The 21,972-nt window shown below is 43.6% G+C and overlaps 1 protein-coding gene across 2 annotated transcripts; it reads left to right on the plus strand.

The window, feature by feature from the left end:
• Positions 1 to 17: 17 nt before the first annotated feature.
• LOC142399225 (E3 ubiquitin-protein ligase MARCHF6-like) lies at positions 18 to 18,342 on the plus strand. 2 transcript variants are annotated; one of them, XM_075483763.1, is made up of 26 exons: positions 18 to 260; positions 1,301 to 1,400; positions 1,645 to 1,718; positions 1,826 to 1,969; positions 5,995 to 6,067; positions 6,770 to 6,950; positions 7,139 to 7,373; positions 7,638 to 7,699; positions 7,988 to 8,020; positions 8,527 to 8,578; positions 8,785 to 8,843; positions 8,949 to 9,029; positions 9,236 to 9,304; positions 9,474 to 9,548; positions 9,728 to 9,862; positions 9,949 to 10,068; positions 11,342 to 11,442; positions 11,574 to 11,711; positions 11,871 to 12,063; positions 12,156 to 12,225; positions 12,334 to 12,515; positions 12,625 to 12,759; positions 13,010 to 13,099; positions 13,332 to 13,464; positions 15,137 to 15,272; positions 15,526 to 18,342. In XM_075483763.1, the coding sequence occupies exons 1-26, from the start codon at positions 242 to 244 to the stop codon at positions 15,605 to 15,607; spliced, it is 2,772 nt and encodes a 923-aa protein (XP_075339878.1). In that variant the 5' UTR covers positions 18 to 241; the 3' UTR covers positions 15,608 to 18,342. The 2 variants fall into 2 exon arrangements, with proteins under 2 accessions (XP_075339878.1, XP_075339879.1); XM_075483764.1 differs by having other exon boundaries at positions 1,304 to 1,400.
• The last annotated feature ends 3,630 nt before the right edge of the window (positions 18,343 to 21,972 follow it).

Below are 21,972 nucleotides of genomic sequence, written 5' to 3' on the forward strand. Positions count from 1 at the left end.
ATACGGCACAATCACGTGTTGATGCTTTGAGCATGTCCTGACCGCTAGCGAACGAACTGTTACCTAAAATAAGCTCTCTTTCAAATCTTGAAACGTATGGTGCCGTCAAAAGACTGTCGCAGCTTCAACAAAACACTAACTTGAAATGTTTAGATGTAGATAGCAAGCGGCCATTGCTTTTATACTGACTGTCTTACCGGAATACTGCTTTTGTGCAGGGCTGCCTTAGCAGCCAGTCAAGATGGACACCGGGGAGGAAGGTAGCTTATGTTGAAACTTAATTACCGTATTGTTGGCGTTAATTTGTTATACCTCTAATAATAATAACACAGTATGAGTCACAGCCTGGCACATTTAACTATGTTCAATGGCAAAAAAATGGGTATTATGTCTCCTGGAACGATGACATTGTCACGAAACCGCTAGCAAATTAGCCTTAGCTAACCAGCTAACGGGCATTAGCTTACAGCCGTTACCCAAGAGCTGTAAATGAAACAGCGACAGGGTGCTGTTGTTTCGCAGTGAGAAATGGGATATGAACCACTTGAGTTGGGGCAATGTCTGAAATCATAAGGAAATACAATTTAACAGTTCAGATTCACGTTATATCGTTAATTATTATCTTACAGGATGACGTGGATTAAGTGTATAGAACGTAACCGTTATCACAACATTACGTACAGTAACACAGTAGCGATACGGCGAGCCGCCGCTGAGCCACTTCAGCCAGATAGCAATGCTCGTTTATTATGTGTATAGTTATTTATCACGACCTAATGCTCCAGCGATATTAATTCCCTCGTCATAATGTTTTATCTCGCAGTTGTAATTATTGTTTGTAATCTTGTAAAAATGTACAGAACTAGTTTTTCGACAAAATAAAATATAACTCTTTTTTTTTTTTTTTTTTTTGCCCAATGCTTAGTTCATATCGGTATAATTTGCAGTAATTTATCACAGCCAGTAAATACTAAGGGCATCCTGAATGCTGTCATCGCTGGCTAATTATAGTAACTCTACTTTGGTCATTGAGCTACACTGGTAATCCAAGGATTATAGTTTGGCCCGGTCGCCCCGTGCTCGTCACATGTTCGTATCATGACAAATGTATCTTGTTTTCCACATTGACACACATTTGAAGACTGTCCCCTACACAAAGCTCACATTAATTGTGCAAGGCAGTTTGACAATGTGGATTGGTAATGAAACGCACTGCCAGGTCAAATCGCTGAAACGACACAGGGTTATACAGGGTCAACAGGATCTTATCCACTTGTGTTTTTGTGTGTTTTTTGCACAGCAGACATCTGCCGAGTATGTCGGTCAGAGGGGACCCAGGACAAGCCCCTCTATCACCCCTGTGTTTGCACTGGCAGCATCAAGTTTATCCACCAGGAGTGGTATGTCAGTGAATAAAATGTTTGTTTAAAGGTGGTTATAGTTGCATTATTCGCTGTCAAAAAACATGTATTTATGTAGACGGATAATTACACACCTGATAAACTGTATTTAAGGTCAGACGCAGACTGTAGGACAAAGAAATGTCCAATACTCGGCACGGCTGCGTTTTTTCTTTGGACCCACGGGAAACTTTCTGTGGGCCAGAGAGGGAAAACTCTTTGACGTGTCCTTTTGTCTTCACAGCTTACTGCAGTGGCTAAAACACAGTAGAAAAGAATACTGTGAATTATGCAAACACAGGTTTGCATTCACACCAAGTAAGTTGCTCGTTTTTCCCTGGAAAATCGTTCAATCCCTCCACAGTTCATTCATTTGTTGGAAGCTCCTCTAAATGACCAGTTTGTCTGTTCTCTCACCTCTCCAGTCTACTCTCCGGACATGCCGCCTCGCTTGCCTGTCCAGGATATTTTTGCAGGTCTGGTCACCAGTATCGGAACGGCCATCAGATACTGGTTCCACTACACACTGGTAGCCTTTGCCTGGCTAGGTGTAGTGCCTCTGACAGCATGTAAGCCACACCTTAGTTGACATGGAGAGATTGTTTTTTTTCTGTACACGAATCTGTCAGTTACCTTCTCAGTTCTTTGATTGGTCAAAGAAAGTAGACATCATTTGTATCGTTGTCCGTCATTGTTCACACCCTCTTGCAGACATAACACAGTTCTCACCTTGTACTTTGCAAACGATACTTTTTCTGCAACATCAAAATAGGTAAACGCATTATGTCTGTATAGTTAAAAGGAAATGTGTCCCTTTTTAAGCCATAAGTTTGTGCTTTGATTGAGAATCTAATTCAGCTTTCACCGGAGTTCAGCTTCCATTAAGAATAAATGCCAAGTATGCCACGGGTTATTGTTTTGACATTTTGGAATTCTGATGACAATGGTTTAAATGGTTTGATTGGCTGGTGCCTGCATGGCCAAATAAAGGGGAATTAACAGACCCGTTTAATTTGGGCGATGCACAAAGATCACCTCATTCAAAGTGAATGTGAAGTGAGATCATTGAAGCCTGGTGAGTACACGGACCGCCTGCATGATCCTTGGCAACCGTCTTGACAGTAAGAGCTCGCAGCAGGACACTCTGTAGTCTGAACATAGTCAGAAATTTTGGGCTCGTTTGATAAGAGCAAATTTGTTGTAATACTTCTTCTAGAATGCGCTGCTGAGGGTGGCAGCATGTTGGAGTAGCTCTGTACCTCACATTGAGATTTTTCTTTTTTTCTAAATTTCATTCCTGTTATTTCTTGGAAGAAATTGCATTTTTTGGACAACTGTTCCTTCCTGCCTTGGATGCTGTGCAGCTGGATTAATTTTTCCCAATACTTTTGTATATTTTACTCTTTTGTCATGATGCATCACCATAGCAACAAGGTGGTTTACAACAGGGAGCAGCTGAATAACATTGGAAAAGCAGAAATAATTCGACAACTGAAGCCAGAAATCCCACTGGAATTGAAAAGGAGGCGTCGTGGATGCAGAGCAGGAGCAAAGAGGAGAGAAAGAAAGAAGAAGAAGTTCAAACCATCTCTGCCATCCTGCATCATGGGAAATGTAAGATCGTTAGCTAACAAGTTGGATGAACTTTTAGCCTTGATAAGGACTCAGCAAGAATATCGGGAATGTAGCATTATGTGTTTTACTGAGACATGGCTACAGGATCATATACCCGACTCCAGCGTCTCTCTGCCGGGCTTCCTGACTGTACGAGCAGATCGAGATATAAATAGTAGCAGGAAAAGGAAAGGGGGTGGATTGGCAGTGCTTGTCAACAACAGATGGTGTCACCCAGGACATGTTACTGTGAAGAGTCGTATCTGCAGTCCTGACATTGAACTATTGGCAGTAAGTTTTTGTCCATATTATTTGCCAAGAGAGTTCACCAGTGTTGTTTTGGTGGCTGTTTACATTCCACCCTCAGCTGTTGCCGACACTGCATGTGATGTCATCAGTTCCGTTGTTGCTAAGATACAGACTCAACACCCCAATTCTTTTGTGGCAATATCTGGTGATTTTAATCATGCCTCACTCTCTGCTACACTGCCAACTTTTCAACAGTTTGTCAGCTGCTCTACCAGAGAAAACAAGACATTGGATTTGTTTTACACAAATGTCAAGGATTCATACATTTCCAAATCAAGACCTCCCCTGGGAAAATCAGATCACAACCTTGTTTTTCTCTGTTCAGCATATAAACCCCTTGTCCAGAGACTACCTGTCATAAAAAGGACTGTTAGAAAGTGGTCAGAGGAAGCTGAAGAAGCCTTACAGGGTTGTTTTGATGCAACTGATTGGATTTCTCTTTGTAAGCCACATGGAGAGTACATTAATGCCATGACTGAGTGTGTGACTGACTATATAAACTTCTGTGTGGACAACACCATCCCCACCAGAACAGTGAGATGCTTCCCTAATAACAAACCCTGGATCACCAGTGAGCTAAAGGAACTATTGAACAAGAAAAAAAGAGCCTTTAGGGAGCGAGACAGGGAGTTACTGAGGAGTATACAGAAGCAGCTCAAAGTCAAGATAAGAGAGAGCAAGGAGGTGTATAGAAAGAAGCTTGAGAGTAAACTGCAGAGGAACAATATCAGAGATGTGTGGTCAGGAATGAAGAAGATCACAGGCCTCAAGCAGAGGGAGGATCGGATGGATGGAAGTCTGGACAGAGCAAATGAGCTGAACACATTCTTCAACAGGTTCAGTTCAGGAACAAGCTCACCATCCTCCCATCCTGTTCCCAGCCAAAGAGACATCCCACCCTCCTCTGACCCACAGCTTTCCTGTAACATCTCCACCTCCACCTCAGTCATGGATTCTTCTGCTTCCACTAGTTTGTCATCAACCCAATCAGGAGATGCTGCTGTCTTTGCCTCCCCCTCCCACTTTTCTGTTTCTAGAAGTCAGGTGAAGAGGCAGTTGGAAAGACTGAACCGGAACAAGGCTGCAGGTCCAGATGGTGTCAGCCCCCGAGTCCTGAAGGCCTGTGCAGAGCAGCTCTGTGGGATTCTGCAACACATTTTCAACCTTAGCTTGACCCAAGAGAAGGTACCACTGTTGTGGAAGACATCCTGTCTGGTTCCGGTACCAAAGACAACTCACCCTTCTGACATCAATGACTACAGACCTGTTGCCCTGACATCCCACATCATGAAGGTCCTGGAGAGACTCCTGTTGACCCACCTGTGTAAGCAAACCAGCACATATCAGGACCCCCTGCAGTTTGCTTATCGCCATGGAGTTGGAGTTGAAGACGCTATCATACACCTGCTTCAACAAACCCACTGTCATCTGGATAAAGCAGGCAGCACTGTGAGGATCATGTTCTTTGATTTCTCCAGTGCATTTAACACAATCCAGCCTGATCTGCTTAGTCTGAAACTCCAGAAGACTCAGGTGGAGGCCTCAACAATCACCTGGATTAATGACTACCTGACAAACAGACCACAGTTTGTCAGACTGAAGAATTGTGTGTCTAACCAGGTGATCAGCAGCACAGGAGCACCACAGGGGACTGTACTCTCACCATTCCTTTTCACTCTGTACACTTCAGACTTCCAGTACAAGTCAGACTCCTGTCATCTACAGAAATATTCAGATGACTCTGCAGTTGTCGGGTGTATCAGAGATGGACAAGAAGCTGAGTACAGAGAGCTGGTGGACCGCTTTGTGGCATGGTGTGGGAACAATCATCTCATCTTGAATGTTAACAAAACAAAGGAGATGATTGTAGATTTCAGGAGAAACAAGGTCAGATCAAACCCTGTTTCCATCATGGGAGAAGAAGTGGAGGTGGTTGAGGAATATAAATACCTTGGTGTTCATGTGGACAACAGAATGGACTGGAGACACAACAGTGAAGCAATCTACAAGAAAGGACAGAGCAGACTGTACTTCTTGAGGAAGCTAAGGTCCTTCAAGGTTTGCAACAAGATGTTGCAGATCTTCTACAAGTCTGTTGTTGAGAGCGTCATTTCCTCTTGCGTCATCTGTTGGGGCAGCAGCATCAGAACCAGGGACCTAAAAAGACTCAACAACCTGATAAAGAAGGCTGGTTCTGTTCTGGGGACGACTGTGGAACCTCTGGAGACAATAATGCAAAGAAGGATTTTGCATAAAATCAAGAGAATTATGGACAACCCTGAACATCCTCTCCATGAGACTGTTATCAGAAAACAGAGTCTCTTCAGTCAAAGGCTTCTTCAGTTTGGATGCAAAACGGACCGCTACAGGAAATCTTTCCTGCCCACAGCCATCAGCATCTATAATAACTCTTTGATTTAATTGAGCTACATCAACATTTAATTTCCCTCTGGGATAAATAAAGTATTTTGAATTGAATTGAATTGAATTCATTTGCCACCAGCAGCACATTTCGGTCCTAAACATCGACAACTCCTAATATGTCTTTTGGTAAAATATTTCCCAATTTTACTGTGAAATGCAAGTTCTTTGCTAGCTGAAAGTTAGAGAAGTTGCTCTCTTGATGTGTTTGTTGATATTATTGTCATTATTTTTGTTCTTTCCCCAACAGGTCGCATCTACAAGTGTTTATTTACCGGCTCCGTGAGCTCTCTTCTTACTCTGCCATTAGATATGCTTTCAACGTAAGTCTCCGGTCTTGGTTTTTTCTCTTTTATCCATCACTGTTTATCATGGGCCAAACCTTTTTCTGACATACCCCTGCAGCCCTGTCAGGTAAACTAACCCCTTAACGCCTATTGTTGCATATATGCTACAAACCTTTTGACTCTATCAACCAGCTGTGATAACATCTTTATTCCCCCAATACCAAAAATTCTATTTATTTTTTGTGCAAAAGTGAAATTAATAATCTCAGCATTATTTACCATCTGCTTAAAGGCTAAAACACACACAAAACATTTTTTTATATACAGCTATATAAATTCAGGCGTTAAGGTGCTAGAATACCTCTTAATACAGATCACCCATCGTGATCCAAACGTGTTCATTTAACTGGTTCTAAACTGCATGTTTTTAGTATGAAGAGGCAATTGATATATTTTGGATTTATTTCATTGGAGTTGTTACCCATCTTCATGTACATTCTCTAACTTCAGCCATTCATTCATTGCTTTAGGCTTTCATTATTTTTCACATCAGTTGAACCACCATCCCCTGCTCTTAAAAGTTGTTTAAAGGTTATAAAGATGCAAAGGGGTCTCATTCACTGACTCCTGCAGTGGATTGTTTTCCCATTCTCTCACCTTTGCTCCGATTCGTCTAAAAACGGTTGCAGTGTTTGTGGCTGACGTGATGCAAAAACTGAGAAAATGTCTTACCCGTAGGCAGAACCTGCTCGCTGACTGCCTCCAGGGCTGTTTTGTGGTCACATGCACGCTGTGTGCCTTCATCAGTCTGGTGTGGCTCAGAGAGCAGATCGTCCACGGTGGTGCCCCACAGTGGTTAGAGCAGAATCCACCTCCTCTGATTCCGAACCAGCCCAACGGCCCTGCGCAGGCGAACGAGGTGAGTTTGGTTTATGCTGACGGTAGGCAAAGTTCTTGTGTGTCCGTGTGTGAGACGGATAATCGTCGTCTCTGCATACTGCTCAGCCTCAGTGTTCAAACCACATTATTGTGTAGTTGTAGGGTCACACTTGCATTACATTTTTTTTATCGTTGTCAATGTCTTTGAATTATTTCATGGCTCTGCAGGACCCCGGCGCTAACGCCGCAGGCGACGGGCAGGCTGCTGCAGGTGCCGCTGCCGCCCAGCAACCCGCAGACCCGGGTCCTGACGAGCAGGTACCTCCCAACCCGCGCGACAACGGAGACGAAGCCGAACAGGATGACGATGAAGGAGATGATGATGGGGAAGAAGATGAAGACGACGAGGAGGAGGAAGAGGGTAGGGAGGAGGACGCTGCCGATGCCAACAATGGAGGACAAGGTCAGTGATCAGAGAGACAGGATTTGGGTTTTTGGGAAACATAATTACTAAATTTTCACCAAAATTAAAACTAAAAAAAGAAAAGTTAATGATGGGGAATTAACGCGTAGTGTGGCAATGTGGTCGGTGTAAGTCGATGGACGTATTTCTTTCAGATTGAACACATATGGTGGTGTTGTCAGTCTGTGTGCCTGTAACCACCTATGGAAGAGTGCAGCCACATTGTTATTCCTTACCTGTTCCTCTGTGGGTGTCTCTTTGCAGAGGATTTGAACTGGAACGCCCTGGAGTGGGACAGAGCAGCAGAGGAGCTGACCTGGGAAAGAGTGAGAATGTGTTTTTTTTTTTTTATCATAAGGTGCCGTACTATGGCCATTGAAAACAAAACAAAAAAACATTGGAAAGCGAGTGGACCCAGTGAGATGACACATTTGGGCCTCCATAACAGAAACGGTGCATCTCTGCATAGTGTGCCTGCATAGCAGTCTGAATCAGTCAAAGTTTTCTGCTTTGTAATAGCAGAAGTTGTGGTTGCACTGAAATAATTTGTATTACCATATTAATTCATGAGTCTTAAGCAGTGATTATGACATTGTGCTCGATGTGTGTCTCAGATGCTGGGGCTGGATGGCTCCTTAGTTTTCCTGGTGAGTATGAACTCTCACTATTACACCACTCTCACACAGTTGAAACTGTTTTCAAATAGATTAGAATTACATGCTGATGTTTTTTTTCTCTCCTTTTCAAATTTTTACCTGTGCACTGAACTTTTAAAAGATTTGAAAGCTGTTTATCACCACCAAAGGCTGTTTGCAGCTTCCTCATTCTGCAAGACAGTAAATCTGACCCACTGTGCCATGTTAATGATTAGGCTGCTTTTGGTCCCTTACAGATGCTCCATAAAGGCCATGATTGATAAGATATAAAGATTAATATCCATGGATATGCATCCCATATTTATTTTACAGGAGTTTTTTGCAAAATTCAAATAAAGATTATTGTATTCAGCACTGTTTTTTTTTTTTTTTTTTTTATGGTTGGTTTTTGTTCAAATAAGAGAAAACGAATATTCATACAAACACTTTGATGAAACGGCGCAGCCTCAAAATAATGTGTGATAATGAATGAGGGCCATGTTGCGTGTCTTCTGTAGGAGCATGTTTTCTGGGTGGTGTCTCTCAACACGCTCTTCATCCTGGTCTTTGGTGAGTCCAACCTGCCTTTACATGCAGGCGTCGCCCCCAAGAACCTTTGACGGCTTTTTATTTATCATAATGCAAAGTCTTGACTCTGACTTTAGCATTATGTTCCCCATACTTGAGCAATGAAGAGGCCGTTATACAGTATGAGACGGTCACGTCTGCCTTTTCCGCTCCTGCAGCTCTGACCTCGTGTCTTTATTTCCCTTTAGCATTTTGCCCCTATCACATTGGCCATTTCTCAGTGGTTGGACTGGGTTTTGAAGACCACGTAAGTGCTCGACGATGCATAAAGAGAACCCACCACAGTTGGGGGATCACAGTAGTTTTCAGACGTCCTGCAGCGATGGAATGCGTTTATTATTTTTTCTTGCAGGTTAAAGCATCCCATTTTGACGGCCTCATCACCACAATACTGGGGTACGTCCTCCTGGCTGGAGCTCTCATTGTCTGCCACGTATCCTGCACATGCCACACATCACTTTGTGTGTGAAATGATATTTACGGTGTTCATGTATGCTTCGTTTGATCAGTTCGATACATATTCAGTATCATTTTATGTGGTTCAGTAATGTTTAAACTTCCAGAGTGAGTTTCAAAAGCAGTAAGTGAGTAAGAAAATGAGTCGTGAGACGTGTGAGTCCTTAACCTTTCCTCCTGTAGGCATTGGCTTCATTGGTGAGCTTCCAGCGGTCCAGACGCCTTCTGGGGGTCTGCTACATTGTTGTCAAGGTAAACTCGTGAAATGTTTGCACTGGAGCGTTCTCAGCTGTCTGTCTCTATTTTGTGTTTGTATCAAACTAGCAAAAAGTTGAGACCGTGATGAGGAAAAATTCAGATAACATTAAAACAGAAACTAAATTGCAAGTGTTTTGTTTTTTTTAACTTTTATATGTCTCAGGTGTCCTTGCTGGTTGTCATGGAGATTGGCTTGTTCCCGCTTATTTGTGGTTGGTGGCTCGACATTTGTTCACTGGTAAGACAAACATATACGGAGTGTAGTTGAGCCACATGCTGGCGCTTTCTGACTAACCAAAGAGATGAAACGCAGTCGCAGCGATGCGTTGTGCACGTTCAATGAAGAACAAAAAAAGAATGTTTAAACATTATTTTGCTGTTTCTGTATTGAAATGGCTGACCCGTTATTTGTTGCAGGAGATGTTTGACGCCACTCTCAAGGACAGAGAGCAGAGTTTCGACTCTGCTCCCGGTACCACCATGTTCCTCCACTGGCTGGTTGGCATGGTCTACGTCTTCTACTTCGCTTCCTTCATCCTTCTGCTCAGAGAGGTGAAATGAAAGACAAAAGAGGAAAAAAAGAAAACACTCACACCCATCAGCCTTTTGAGCACGAACATTTGTGCTCTAACCCACAGGTTCTTCGGCCCGGTGTGCTGTGGTTTTTGAGGAATCTGAACGATCCAGACTTCAACCCAGTGCAGGAGATGATCCATCTACCCATCTACCGACACCTCAGGAGGTTTATACTCTCAGTGGTCAGTCAGATATCCTCCTGCTTTACATGCAATTTTCCCTTCAAAGTCATTACAGTTTGTACGTTTTCACAGAAAAGTATTGGTAGTTGTTCCTGGGGATTGATGTATATATGATATATACAAGGCCATCTGAACAATAAAAAACAATGTTCCGAAGGATACGTATTAACTTAACACCTCTGAGTGATGTTTTAGGCTCTGAGGTGTTTAAAACGAACGTTCCCGCTCAAACTTCAGTGCGTCTAGCATGCTTTCCCTTATTTTACCAAAACTTAAGTGGTGTCAGCATACAGAGGAAAAATCTGAGTCTTATTAACATGCTTGAGCTTAAAATAATTTCCTAAAATACTCATTTGACTGAAGCTGTAGCACATCGAAATCTTGAAATAAGAAATCAAAAGACTTTTTTCAAGTAATGCGGTTAAGACTACGCCATCCACAAGAAGCCTTTTAACCATAGTTAAAGTTGGAAGCAGCGGAATGTCTCGGAATGTTTTCCCCCCTCATGTCCACGTATACTGGGACGAGGACGGCGGTCCAATTAAAAGGCCAAACCGAGCTGTAACTGCCGTTCAATTATGCTGTGCAGTTAATGTAATTGTTCTGAATGATACACTGGATAACTTTTTGGCCAGGTCCAACTGGGGACAAGTTATCCAGTAAAAGGATTTGGAGTGTACGCTGTGTTTTACAGTTCAGGTCTTGTGTTTGTGGTGTTTCCTGTCACGTCGTATGAGCCTTTCTCCCTGGAAGTGAAGCAGAGCATCACTGCTGTAATTGGGAGCAGAGAGACCTGGGCAGGAGTTGTATTCACTGCTAATGCCAGCATTACTTGTATTGACTCCGCTGTCAACACATGGCTCTGTGTTCAATTAGTAGCCCGTTGTGTCATTTATGATACTGCAGCGTGTTTTGAAGATTGTGTGTAAAGATGTCAGACAATGTTGTACATGGTAACCGTGACATTTCTTTTGGTGGTGGGATAGTGTGGATGTTTTGGAGCTGATGTGTAAGAATGTAGTGAGCTTGCAGGAAAAGCCAACACTGGGGTTGTTTACCAGTTGAGCGGTCGGTGGTTCGATCCCTGGCTTCTCCAGACCACATGTCAAAGTGTCCTGGGGCAAGGCACTGAACCATGTTGCCTCTGATGTGTTCACCGGTGTGTGAATGTGTGTGATGGAAAAAAAAGCTCAGCTGAGCCTGTATGACTGTGAACATGGCCTGTAGTGTAAGCGATCAACTAGTTATGAATATCTTGTATGTGTGTTACCAGGTGGTGTTTGGCTCCATAGTTCTCCTGATGCTTTGGCTTCCAATCCGAATCATTAAACTGCTCTTCCCCACCTTCCTCCCCTACAATGTCATGCTTTACAGGTACACAAAATCATCATTACACTCTCACTGTTGGATAGCTGAAGATGAGCGGATGCTTAGAAAGTAAGAGCTGGATTCCACAGCTTTTTATCCTGAAGTGAGTGTGACCTTGTTCTGTGGTCTCTTTGCAGCGATGCCCCGGTCAGCGAGCTGTCGCTGGAGCTGCTCCTCCTCCAGGTCGTTCTGCCGGCGTTGTTGGAGCAGGGCCACACTCGCCAGTGGCTCAAACGCGTCGTCCACGCCTGGACATTCACAGCTGGATATGCGCTGTAGGTCCCACGTGCACGCACAGAAAGGCACACCGGCACACGCATGTTGCAGATTTGCACTTATGAAAAAGCACGAGACGTGCAGAAAGGCTGGAGTGTTTGTTTTTCTTTGCTTCTTGGTCACACAAAGTTGTAAAAGGAAACTTTGCTCCACCACAGCGACCTCCACTCATACCTGCTGGGGGACCACGAGGACGATGAAAACCAACCAAATAACCTTCCCGGTCGCCATAACAACAACCGGATCCCTGGCCTGGGGGAGGGACTTCACGCTGCCCACCAGGCCATTCTGCAGCAGGGTGGGCCTGTGGGTTTCCAGCTTTACCACCGACCCCCCAACTTCCACATCAAGGTGCTTATAACTGCGCAGTTAATCACATCACAGACAAATTTGCTCATATTGAAATGTGATACTCATTTGAATTCTGTTTGTCTTTTGTTTAGATCATCCTGCTTGTTGTCTTCATGTGTGTGACTCTGTTACTAGCAAGTCTGATATGTCTTACGCTGCCAGGTGAGCTCAGAGTAAGCACTGTCTGCACATGGCCTCTCCTCCTCCTGTCCTCAGTAAGTCACCGCTGTGCCCCCACCTCTGTTTCCTCCTCTTTGTTCTCCTGCTCAGTGTGTGTGGGGCGTTGGCTCATGTCTCTCTGGATGGGCAGCGCGATGGTTCACGAGCTGTACACAGCAGCCAGCGGCCTGTACGTCTGCTGGCTGTCCATTCGAGCTGGCACAGTGCTGCTGTCCTGGATGCCACAGGGACGGACCGTCATCTTGCTCAAAGTGCACGAGTGGACGCTCATGGTAATGTCGTTCTCTCCCCGTTGTCAGCCCAGCTAAAGGCACAAACACGGCTTCTCATGTAATGGATGGCAAACGTGTATTTTAATGTCTATTTGTCTGGTGAGAACAGATCGTCAAGACCATTATGGTGGCCGTGATGCTAGCCGGGGGGATTCCTCTGCTGTTGGGTCTGCTGTTTGAGCTGGTCATCGTTGCTCCTCTCAGAGTCCCGCTGGACCAGACGCCTCTGTTCTACCCCTGGCAGGTATATGAGAATATAAATGTGCTGCTTTGTTTTTCGGAAAGTTTTTGTAATATCGTTGTAATATTGAAGAGGAAAGAAATGCCAGGATTGAATTGGTACACACAGATATGTTTTGGTGTATTAGTGAGCCATTACTAGGCCATCTTTGTCAAACCTGGTTACTCATCTGATCATTTTAAGAGGAGATGTTGAAATTTCATGCAAACTTTGTTGTGTCTGCTGTAATTACTCTGCCTCTCTCTGCCTACAGGACTGGGCCTTGGGAGTCCTTCATGCTAAGATCATTGCTGCCATAACACTGATGGGGCCTCAGTGGTGGCTGAAAACAGTCATTGAGCAGGTCAGTCTCACATTCTGCAAAGTTCCATCCGATCAACAAGGGGCAAAATAGGAACTGTGATGTTTGAATACACTGAAAGATGGTAAAACCCGGATGAGGTCTTTAGATTTAAGATTGCCTCTCAGAAAGATGCATATTCTCTCAAAATCTAGTTTGACTCTTTTTTTATAAAGGACGGTAAGAGCTCAACCGTCTTTGAGACAAAGTAAGCATGTCTGTCTCACTCCTGCAGGTGTATGCTAACGGCATAAGAAACATCGACCTCCATTTCATCGTGCGCAGGCTGGCCGCCCCGGTCATTTGCGTCCTGCTGCTGTCTCTCTGTGTGCCCTACACCATCTCTAACGGCATCACGCCGCTGCTGGGTGAGTCTCTCTGAAAGGTAATGTGTCAGGGTAGAGCGCTGATTTCTCTGCCCCCCCCCCCCCCCCCCGATCAGTCGCTGGTTTTCAAGCTCGTGGGGGGAAAATAGAGAACGGGTTTTTGCCTCCTCCGTTTCTCCCATTTCCCCCCAGCTGCTTCCCATCCTCGCTGCTCTGCTGTTTTTACGAGTCGTGTCAGAGATGGCAAAATGAGGACGAATAGCTCTGGTTTTTCTTCCTCCTTTTTGTGGGATTTTGATATTATTCTGCAGTAATATATGTGACACATCCAATCACTTAGCAGCTGAAACTGCATTTTGTCTGAACCGCTTTCTTGTTTGTTGTTATGTTGTAGGGACATCATATGTAATACTTCTACATACAGAGAGCTAGCTTTAGGGCCCATATAAACAACAATTTCTAACGTTAGCCCCTAAATAATGAAATAACAGAGGAATTGACCAGCAGTGGTTTACTGAGCTCATATCAGCCAGAGGAATTACGGCATCATTTGGATTCAGCTTGGCTGGCTTCAGGGTTTGAAATTGGTGTTCGAATGCAACCAGAGGAAAAGCCCATGAAGGTATCATGTCCTTCTTGGCACTCCCCAGGTACTGTAACTGTCAGCATTAGAGTGGTTTGGCTCAGAAAGCAGCCCGCGAGTGGAGTAGGCTGCTGGGCTGATTGAATTCTCACGTTACCATTGATAAAATTGCGTTGCAGTGTCAAAATAATGACCTTATTCCACCGTATTTCTTCCTGCCAGCTTGGAAGAGGAGGGTAAGGTTTGTGCTGCTGGATGGAACTGAATCCTCCACACTGGACCTTTAATGTTTATCTTTAGCCCCTTTCACACTGCCGAATAACCCGCGTTTAATTCGCGAATTTAGCGTGTCCGCTGTTGTGTTCACACTGCCGACCCGGGCTGCCGCGTCAACTCGACTCGCCTTTCGACCCGCGTCGGACCCTAGTCTTTTTGCCGAGCCGAGTTTGATGTGAACGCAATCGACGCGGGTCGGACGTGGGCGTGACGTGAGGAGTTTAAAAGACAGAATGGACAGCTGATTCAGAACAACAGCGACAGGTGAGGACAAGTTTCACTCTGTTTTAGCCTATATCAAGTTGGAGACGTTTTTGAAGATGGCCAACTGGGGAGACAAGGAGGTCCGCGAGCTCCTCAGCCCCCGAACAGAGGACGTTATTTTCCGCCACATTTCGGGGACGGTGAAAGATGGACCTCTGCTGGAAGGGCTGGCGAGAAAGATGGGAGAGCGCGGTTTCCCACGCAGCAAGAGGCACCGTAAAGTAACATCTCCATGAACTGCATTGCAAAAATGAGTTCTCAAGGTGTCCCGCCATCGTTTGTTTGAAAAATTTAATGCAGACAGGTGTATTTCACCGACGCATGGCTTGTGCCTACGTCATTGTACACGCCCAGCATTTTATGTGTTTCGTGTGACGCTCTGCCACTAGGCAACTCGCCCTGAACTCGGCTTCAGGCGACACGGGTCACCCTGACACACCAAGCGTTCACATTGCTCGACGCGGGTCGAAGGTGCAATTTGGACCCGCTAAGATAGCGGGTCGCAGTGTGAAAGGGGCTTTTGACTCATTTGAATTGATTCTTTGTGCTTTCCGTTCCACTGCTAACACTTTTGTTACTCACTGTTTGCAGGAGTTCAGCCAGACATGCAGACGCTGGTGGACAGGAGAATCTATCCCTTTCTGATGATGGTCACCATGCTGTTGGCCGTCCTGTCCTTTCAGATTCGCCAGTTCAAGCGCCTCTATGAACACATCAAAAATGACAAGTTAGTAGACATTTAAAGGATCAGTTTTTAGCCAGCTGACACATGGGGGCAACAAGAGAAGTTTGTCAGACTGTGTGAGTGTGACAAAGGATGAGGTCTTTTCTCATGTGGCAAACATTCAGGGTGGGAGTATAAGGAAGGGCAAAGCCCGCTTTAGAAGAGCGGATGAGATTTAAAGCATTTTACTTTGTGAATGTATCGTGTAAATAACACGTATAAACAACAGTTACCTTCATTTGTCCTCCGCCTCCAGATACCTGGTGGGACAGCGACTTGTAAACTACGAACGGAAGACTGGCAGGAGCACCGCCGCCTCCTTCGGCACCTCCTCATAGACCTGACACTGCTGTTGGATCAGTGGCGCCGAATCACTCCGGCCAGTTCTGGAGGCCGTCGGCAGCTCCCGGGGTGAAACCTTTTCGCTTTCTCTCTGCTCGTCTGTCGACTTCAGACAGCATCCATAAAATTTTGAGCGCAGCGTAGTCCTTGTTTTCCCAAACGTCTCCCAAGATGTTGACGACTGGAGGCAGAAGCGGCGCAGATATTCTGTACGAGGTTCGAAACCAGCCTGGAAAACTGTCAGCTCGACTGAAACCTATTTTTATTCGATTGTACAAAGGTTTGGGTTGGAGTCAGGTAAGCCGAGCGTAGCTTTTACCTCAGACTGTGCTTCGCTTTAAATGTTTGATGTGAAAGAAGTTATTTAGGTCGAGTGTCTTTTCATATTATTTTGAGCTGTGGGTGAGATGGTCCTGCTCCCACTGCTGATTCTCCGCAAAAATTGTCAATGATTAGGCGGGAATGTGTTGGAATGTGATAGAATTTTTACTTTTCTTTAGACCCGTTTTCATTGATTTCATTTAGTTCCATTTTTTTAAGAACATGTTTCTGGAGGGAGCTAAAAATGTAGAAAAAGAATCAAAGAAGGTTTTGGACAAAGCTAAGGACATGTTTTTGGTGCTCCCCTGAGGTTTAACAGTATGGATTTTGTTGCACCTTGTTCTCAGATTTTTTTTAGTCGTACCCCAGCAAAGTACAGCGTAGGAAAGCGACTTTATGGCAACATCTACGTTCAGGCCTGATTAAAAAATGCGAAATGCTCATTTCAGGCTAACGCAGCACACATGCAGGCCGGGCGTTTCATTTTCAAACAGAAGCCAGAGGACACGCAGGCAAACCAGCCACAGAAAGCCACCAAAGAGGGCCCAGGATGTCACTTCAGCCACGAGTTGGAACGCTTTTAAAAGTTATCTGCGAGTGCAAAGTCAGCACATAAACTTCTGTCATTGTCGTGCCATTTCTCTTCTTCCTCTAGACAGCTGTAGTTTCATAAAACACTGAAATGCTGCATTTGTGCCACAATCTGACATAATTTGTCCGCCCAGGTTGGTTTTCTTACGTTTAGATTCTGTGGAGGCGGTTTAATAAAGTTCTTTCTGCCTGGGCTGGCATCAGCGTTATAGACAGTCTTTGCTGTGCTCCTGGATTCAAATGCGCTCAGGTTGAGTTTTCAGCATCACTAAATCAACATCCATCAGCAAAGTGTAAACTGTGTGCTCCTAAACTGAACAGGCTTTCAGATGAGAGTATTCATTAAAGGGAGGAAGTCAGATGTGGCCCTCAGTTCTTCGTCTAATATCCCGACAGGCGCTACATGAGGAAGACAGCTAAATGTTTTTCTGCTGCAGTGGCTGTTCAAGTGGTTTTGCTTTGTCAGCGTAGAGACGCATCAAATAAACCGGGGCACCTGTAAATCAGCTTAAGAACCGCTCAAAGGAGCGAAGCGAGGTCTGGAAATCATCAGTGGCTCTTCTATCCAGCATTGAATTACTTACTTACTTATTTTATTGCTTTTATGTGGATTTAGATGAGAACAGTGGCACCACTGTCAATAGTTAGCGGCATAAAAAGACTGGAAACGGCGATGTTGGCTCTGTCCAAAGACAACTTCATCAACTCGTGCCTCTGAAGCTCACCAATTTCCTGCCTTTATACAAACACAAAGAGTAAACATCTAAATGACAGTGTGCAGTCTTAAAGGAAATCTCCTCATGGAAGAGGGTGGAAGTATTGGGAATGGATTCATCTAAGGTTTGGGGAATATGCTTCCTCGCTGCTTCACCACCGTACCTTTACCTCAGCTCCTTGCGTTTGTGAAGGCACTCTTTGCATGTGAACGCGGAATCTGCATCTGGCTGTCGTCCTACTATCTCAACTCATGTGACCGCATCGTCTGCTCTGCTACATTTTCGTGTTTCGAATATCAGAAGTCGTCGTAAGCCAGAATCGTTGGCCCCAAAACAGAGAAGAAAACCTGAAACGACAAAAGAACTGACAACGAAAGCCTCAGCCAATCTTCCAATCCTTCTAACTGACAGCGAGGAGGAGACGTTTGAAATGTTTTAGGTTCTTTTTTTTCCTTTTTTCTCTCTCTCTTTGGATCAGAATCGATCGTGTAGAGATGAGTGTTTTTACTTTTCATTCACATGTTTTATTGTGTTGCACTTTATACCACAGTTACAATCATTTCAGACTCCGTTGTAACACAGTCATCATAGCTGGGTTTGTGTGTTTTTTTACTCTCCCCCCATTGAGACGGAGGGACGTCAGTATTTGACAGCGGTGACTCTACAATGGATTTAACTTAAAAGATTAATTAAGTTTGCATCTGTCTATTCACACTGCATTTTTTTTAGGACTTTAGTTCGTAATAACCTGCTTTTCTGTCGATATGGATTGTGAATCACATTAACATTAGCGCTGACAGCTGTAGTGCTGCTGCTCACATCTGAATATGTATATCTAAATATATCTATATACATATAGATATAGATAAATATATATATAAGATGGTATAAAGTGACCTTTTAGTAACTTCAAACTGAGCTGGAAGCTTCGAATTTTTGGTGTTGAATTTCAATTTCTAAAAGCAAATGATTTCTATTTTTTTATATGTGCATAAACGGCAGTGGCATGTACTGTAACATTAAAGGTTATACACCTAGAGTTCTATCGATTGTTGGTTCTGTCACATGAAACGATAATAAACAGTTGTGAAGATGCGACTAAAGTGCCACTTCTTCTAACTCCACCAACAGCTTTCAGTTCAGGTAAGTGCGACTGAGGATAGGTTGGCTTAAAATCCCTAGTCTCTAAAACTTTGTATCAGGGTTAAAATCTTGTAATTGTGCCTCCACAGGCCTCTGAAATCATCAAAATGACATCGATATGATATTTAAACATTATATTTAGGCTTGAGGGAGGCTAAGTGGGATGATGGCATTCATTTTTATCATTACCAGTTATTATTACATACCCAGAAAACTTAATCTAAGAATGTATATATGAGTATATGTATTGCCATCAATTAACCACCTGTTTTTTGTCTCCATGAATGACAGTGAATCACACTCAAATCAGGATAAATGAAAGTATCCGCTTCTTTCGGCCTCTGCCTTCATCACGGGTCGCCACAGTGAGTCGATCTCGCATCATTGGTTTTGCACATGTTTTACGCCGGATGCCCTTCCTGATGCAACCGTCACCATTTATCCGGGCTTGGGACCGGCACTAGAAACACACTGGCTCGTGCTCCCCAGTGGCTGGGCGCTCACACTCACACCTACAGGATAATGTACACCACCAATTAACCGAACATGCATGTTTTTGGGGGGTGGGAAGAAGCCGGAGTACCTGGAGAGATCCCACGCATACACGGGGAGAACATGCGAACTCCACACAGAAAGGCCCCAGCCGGGAATTGAACCTGGAACCTTCTTGCTGTGAGGCGACGTTGCTAATTACCGCCCCACCGTGCAGCAAAGGAGATAATGAAAGTATAAAACCCCCAATTTGAAGTTTTTCACAGGTGAGATCATATCGTGACACTATTATAAGTGCATTATCAACAGGAAGTGAATATTTTACATAGAAAAACGAAACAAAACGAAAAAAAACTTCCATTCCACCAGATTGTGACTCGTCTCTAAATGTTTTTCTAGCCTTGTGGTTAATACGTGGGCTGTGTTAAAGGCAGAGGGAAAATCAATGAAGGTCCATCTCTACAAAGGTTGTTTCCCCCTCTGGATTTTAAAGTGAAAGGTTAAGCAGACTGGTTGCAGCACTTTTATCTCTTCTGTGTGCCCTACAGGAAAAGTGCTTGGGGTTAAGCACATGCCAATACGTTGGAAGATCTGTCTCTATGAGCTTTCAGTTGTGGAGAATCAAGGGCAGGAGGCCTTTTAGGCTGCTGCCTTCAACAACAAACCGAGCAGAGCCTGCTTCCTCAGATTAGAGGACAGAGGACATGCTGAAAATGTCATTAAGTTTACCGACCCGCTGTATTTTACTACTGATATTACCTGAGGCTGTTATATGCCTTTAAAGAAATGAGGCACCTTTAAACTTTAGGCACGTGTCACATATCTCATATTTTCAGCATTATGGTATCATTGCTCAGTCAAACCCATTTTTCAGTGTCAGTCGATAAAGACAGCTCATCTAATATGGGATCATGGCTGTGCAGGTGCAGAGTGTAGCTCCAGGAAACAGGATGTGAGGTTATTTCTGCTGAATCCAATTACCACTCTGCTAATGCAAAGTCTTAACAGTTAGTCCAAGAGCAGATTAGGAGCACATGAAGCTGAAACCAGATTTCTCATGTTGAGCTAAATGTGATTTTTTTTTTTCTCCAACCTGTGCTTCATTTTTCCCGAGCACAATGGGATCAACTTTTCCATGAAGATCAAATCATCCAAGTAAGCGCCTCTGATCTGCAGCTCCTTTTGGAGCTCTGGAAAGATTAGTGTAGTCTCTAAAGGACTTTCTTTTTCTCCTCTATTACCAGACCTCAGATATCACACATGAAAAAAAATCAGTATTCCTTCTTCCATCAGACTGGTGGAAGTTATTTTACCCTCTTAAAAAGGTATTTAGTTGTAGTTGTAGTTGTATAATGCTTAGCAAGAGAGGCAAAATTTAACAAGCACAGATTGCTTTATGCCCCCAAAAAACATGTTGGCTTTGTGTAGTGGTCATCTCAAAAAGTTCATCCAAATGGCAGACTGTGCAATGTTCAAAAATCATGCAGAAATAAACCCAAGAGCTACATCTCAGACTCTACAGGCCTCAGTTAGCATGTTAAATGTTAAAGTTCACGACAGTACAATTAGAAAAAGGCTGAACAGGGTTCTTATTTGGAAGTAGAAAGCCTCTTAAAGGGACATGGCAAAGTGGAGGTGTTTGGTCAAAACACACAGCTCGACATTTGGAGAAAACAAACATATCAGCACATCAGCACAAACGCTCATATCAACTTTAAGGCACGGTGGTGGAGGCGTGATGATTTGGGTTTGTTTTGCAGCCACAGGACCTGGGCTCATCGCAGTCATTGAGTCCACCTTGAAACCGAGTATTCTAGAGTATTGTGAGGCCATCTGTCTGACAGCTCAAGCTAAGGCAGAAAGTGGGTCATGCAACAGGGCAATGAGCTCAGCAGCAAATCCACGTTGGAATGGCTGAAAAAGAAAAGAACCAAGGTGTTGCAACGAGCCCGTCAGAGTCTGCGGTCCCTAAGAGAGTTGGGCTTACAAACTGCTCAAAGAAGAAGAGGGGGGCAAATGAGACCAATAACACCATACAGAAAACTGATTATTGCTAAATTACAAGGTCTTCATCTAAAGTTTTGCTTAGTTTTTGTTCAATAGATAATGAATGTGTGTAACATGCCAGGCTCACCTTTGGTTGTATTTACCTCGGCGATCTCACGAAGACAAGATAATTTCTTTAAATGTCCTGATATTTAAACCCTGGAACCGACAATAGAGTTAACACCTTTTATTTTTTTAAACCACTTAAATATGCTAAATATATTTAAAAACTATAAATGCAGTACTGTTTAAATCTAATAACTAATGAATTATTTGAAGACTCAGCAGCTTTAAAAGTCTTAATGTCACACTTACACACATTCTTTGACATTTCTGAAAGTTACTTATTAATCCAGTGGCATGCAGTAATTACACGTTAAATAGATTATTCGAACCGCACTCTACAAAATGTGTACGTTTGATGACTGAACTCTCTAGGCCCGAGGTAGTGTGAAGAATGCCCGACTTTCCACTGTTGCTGTTATACAAATTAGGTCACAGGGCTGGGAAATCCAATTTCAGTTGGCAGTGTTAAGTTCATCAGGAGATAAAAAAAACAAACAAGCGGGCTGGGGTCAGCTTGACCAGTGAAACTATTCACATTAATTAATTAGCACAGTTGTGTCAGTACAAAAGCCGTAAACAAATGTTGGTCTAGACATTTCTGGAGCCCCTGGAACTAAGTGTGAAAAGAAGATACAAGCTGCATTGCATAGCTGAAAACATAGACCACAGCACATCATTCCTGGCCTCGGCCTTGCACAACTCGTTATTCTGTTTTTTTTTTCCTACGACTATTCTTTAATGGTTCTTTTATTTATCTATTCATCTTATATTGATGATAAAATATTCATGATCATACAGAAAAATATATAATTTCCCTTGCAGGATTAATACAATAATATTCAATTTCATCACTTACACTTTTTTTAGACCTGCATCTACATCAATTTTATCATATTATAAAAACAAAATATTTACTTGTCTTTTTGACACACACACATATATATATATATATATATACATATATATTCACACACATATAAAATGTA

The sequence above is a fragment of the Odontesthes bonariensis genome, chromosome 14 (genome assembly GCF_027942865.1).
Source record: "Odontesthes bonariensis isolate fOdoBon6 chromosome 14, fOdoBon6.hap1, whole genome shotgun sequence".
Lineage (NCBI taxonomy): Eukaryota > Metazoa > Chordata > Actinopteri > Atheriniformes > Atherinopsidae > Odontesthes > Odontesthes bonariensis.

Excerpts from the sequence above, each read along its gene's own strand:
- LOC142399225 (XM_075483763.1), top strand. Across the intron at positions 9,863-9,948 it reads TCATCCTTCTGCTCAGAGAG|GTTCTTCGGCCCGGTGTGCT; the intron begins GTGAAATGAAAG and ends TCTAACCCACAG. Across the intron at positions 12,064-12,155 it reads CCCCCAACTTCCACATCAAG|ATCATCCTGCTTGTTGTCTT; the intron begins GTGCTTATAACT and ends TCTTTTGTTTAG.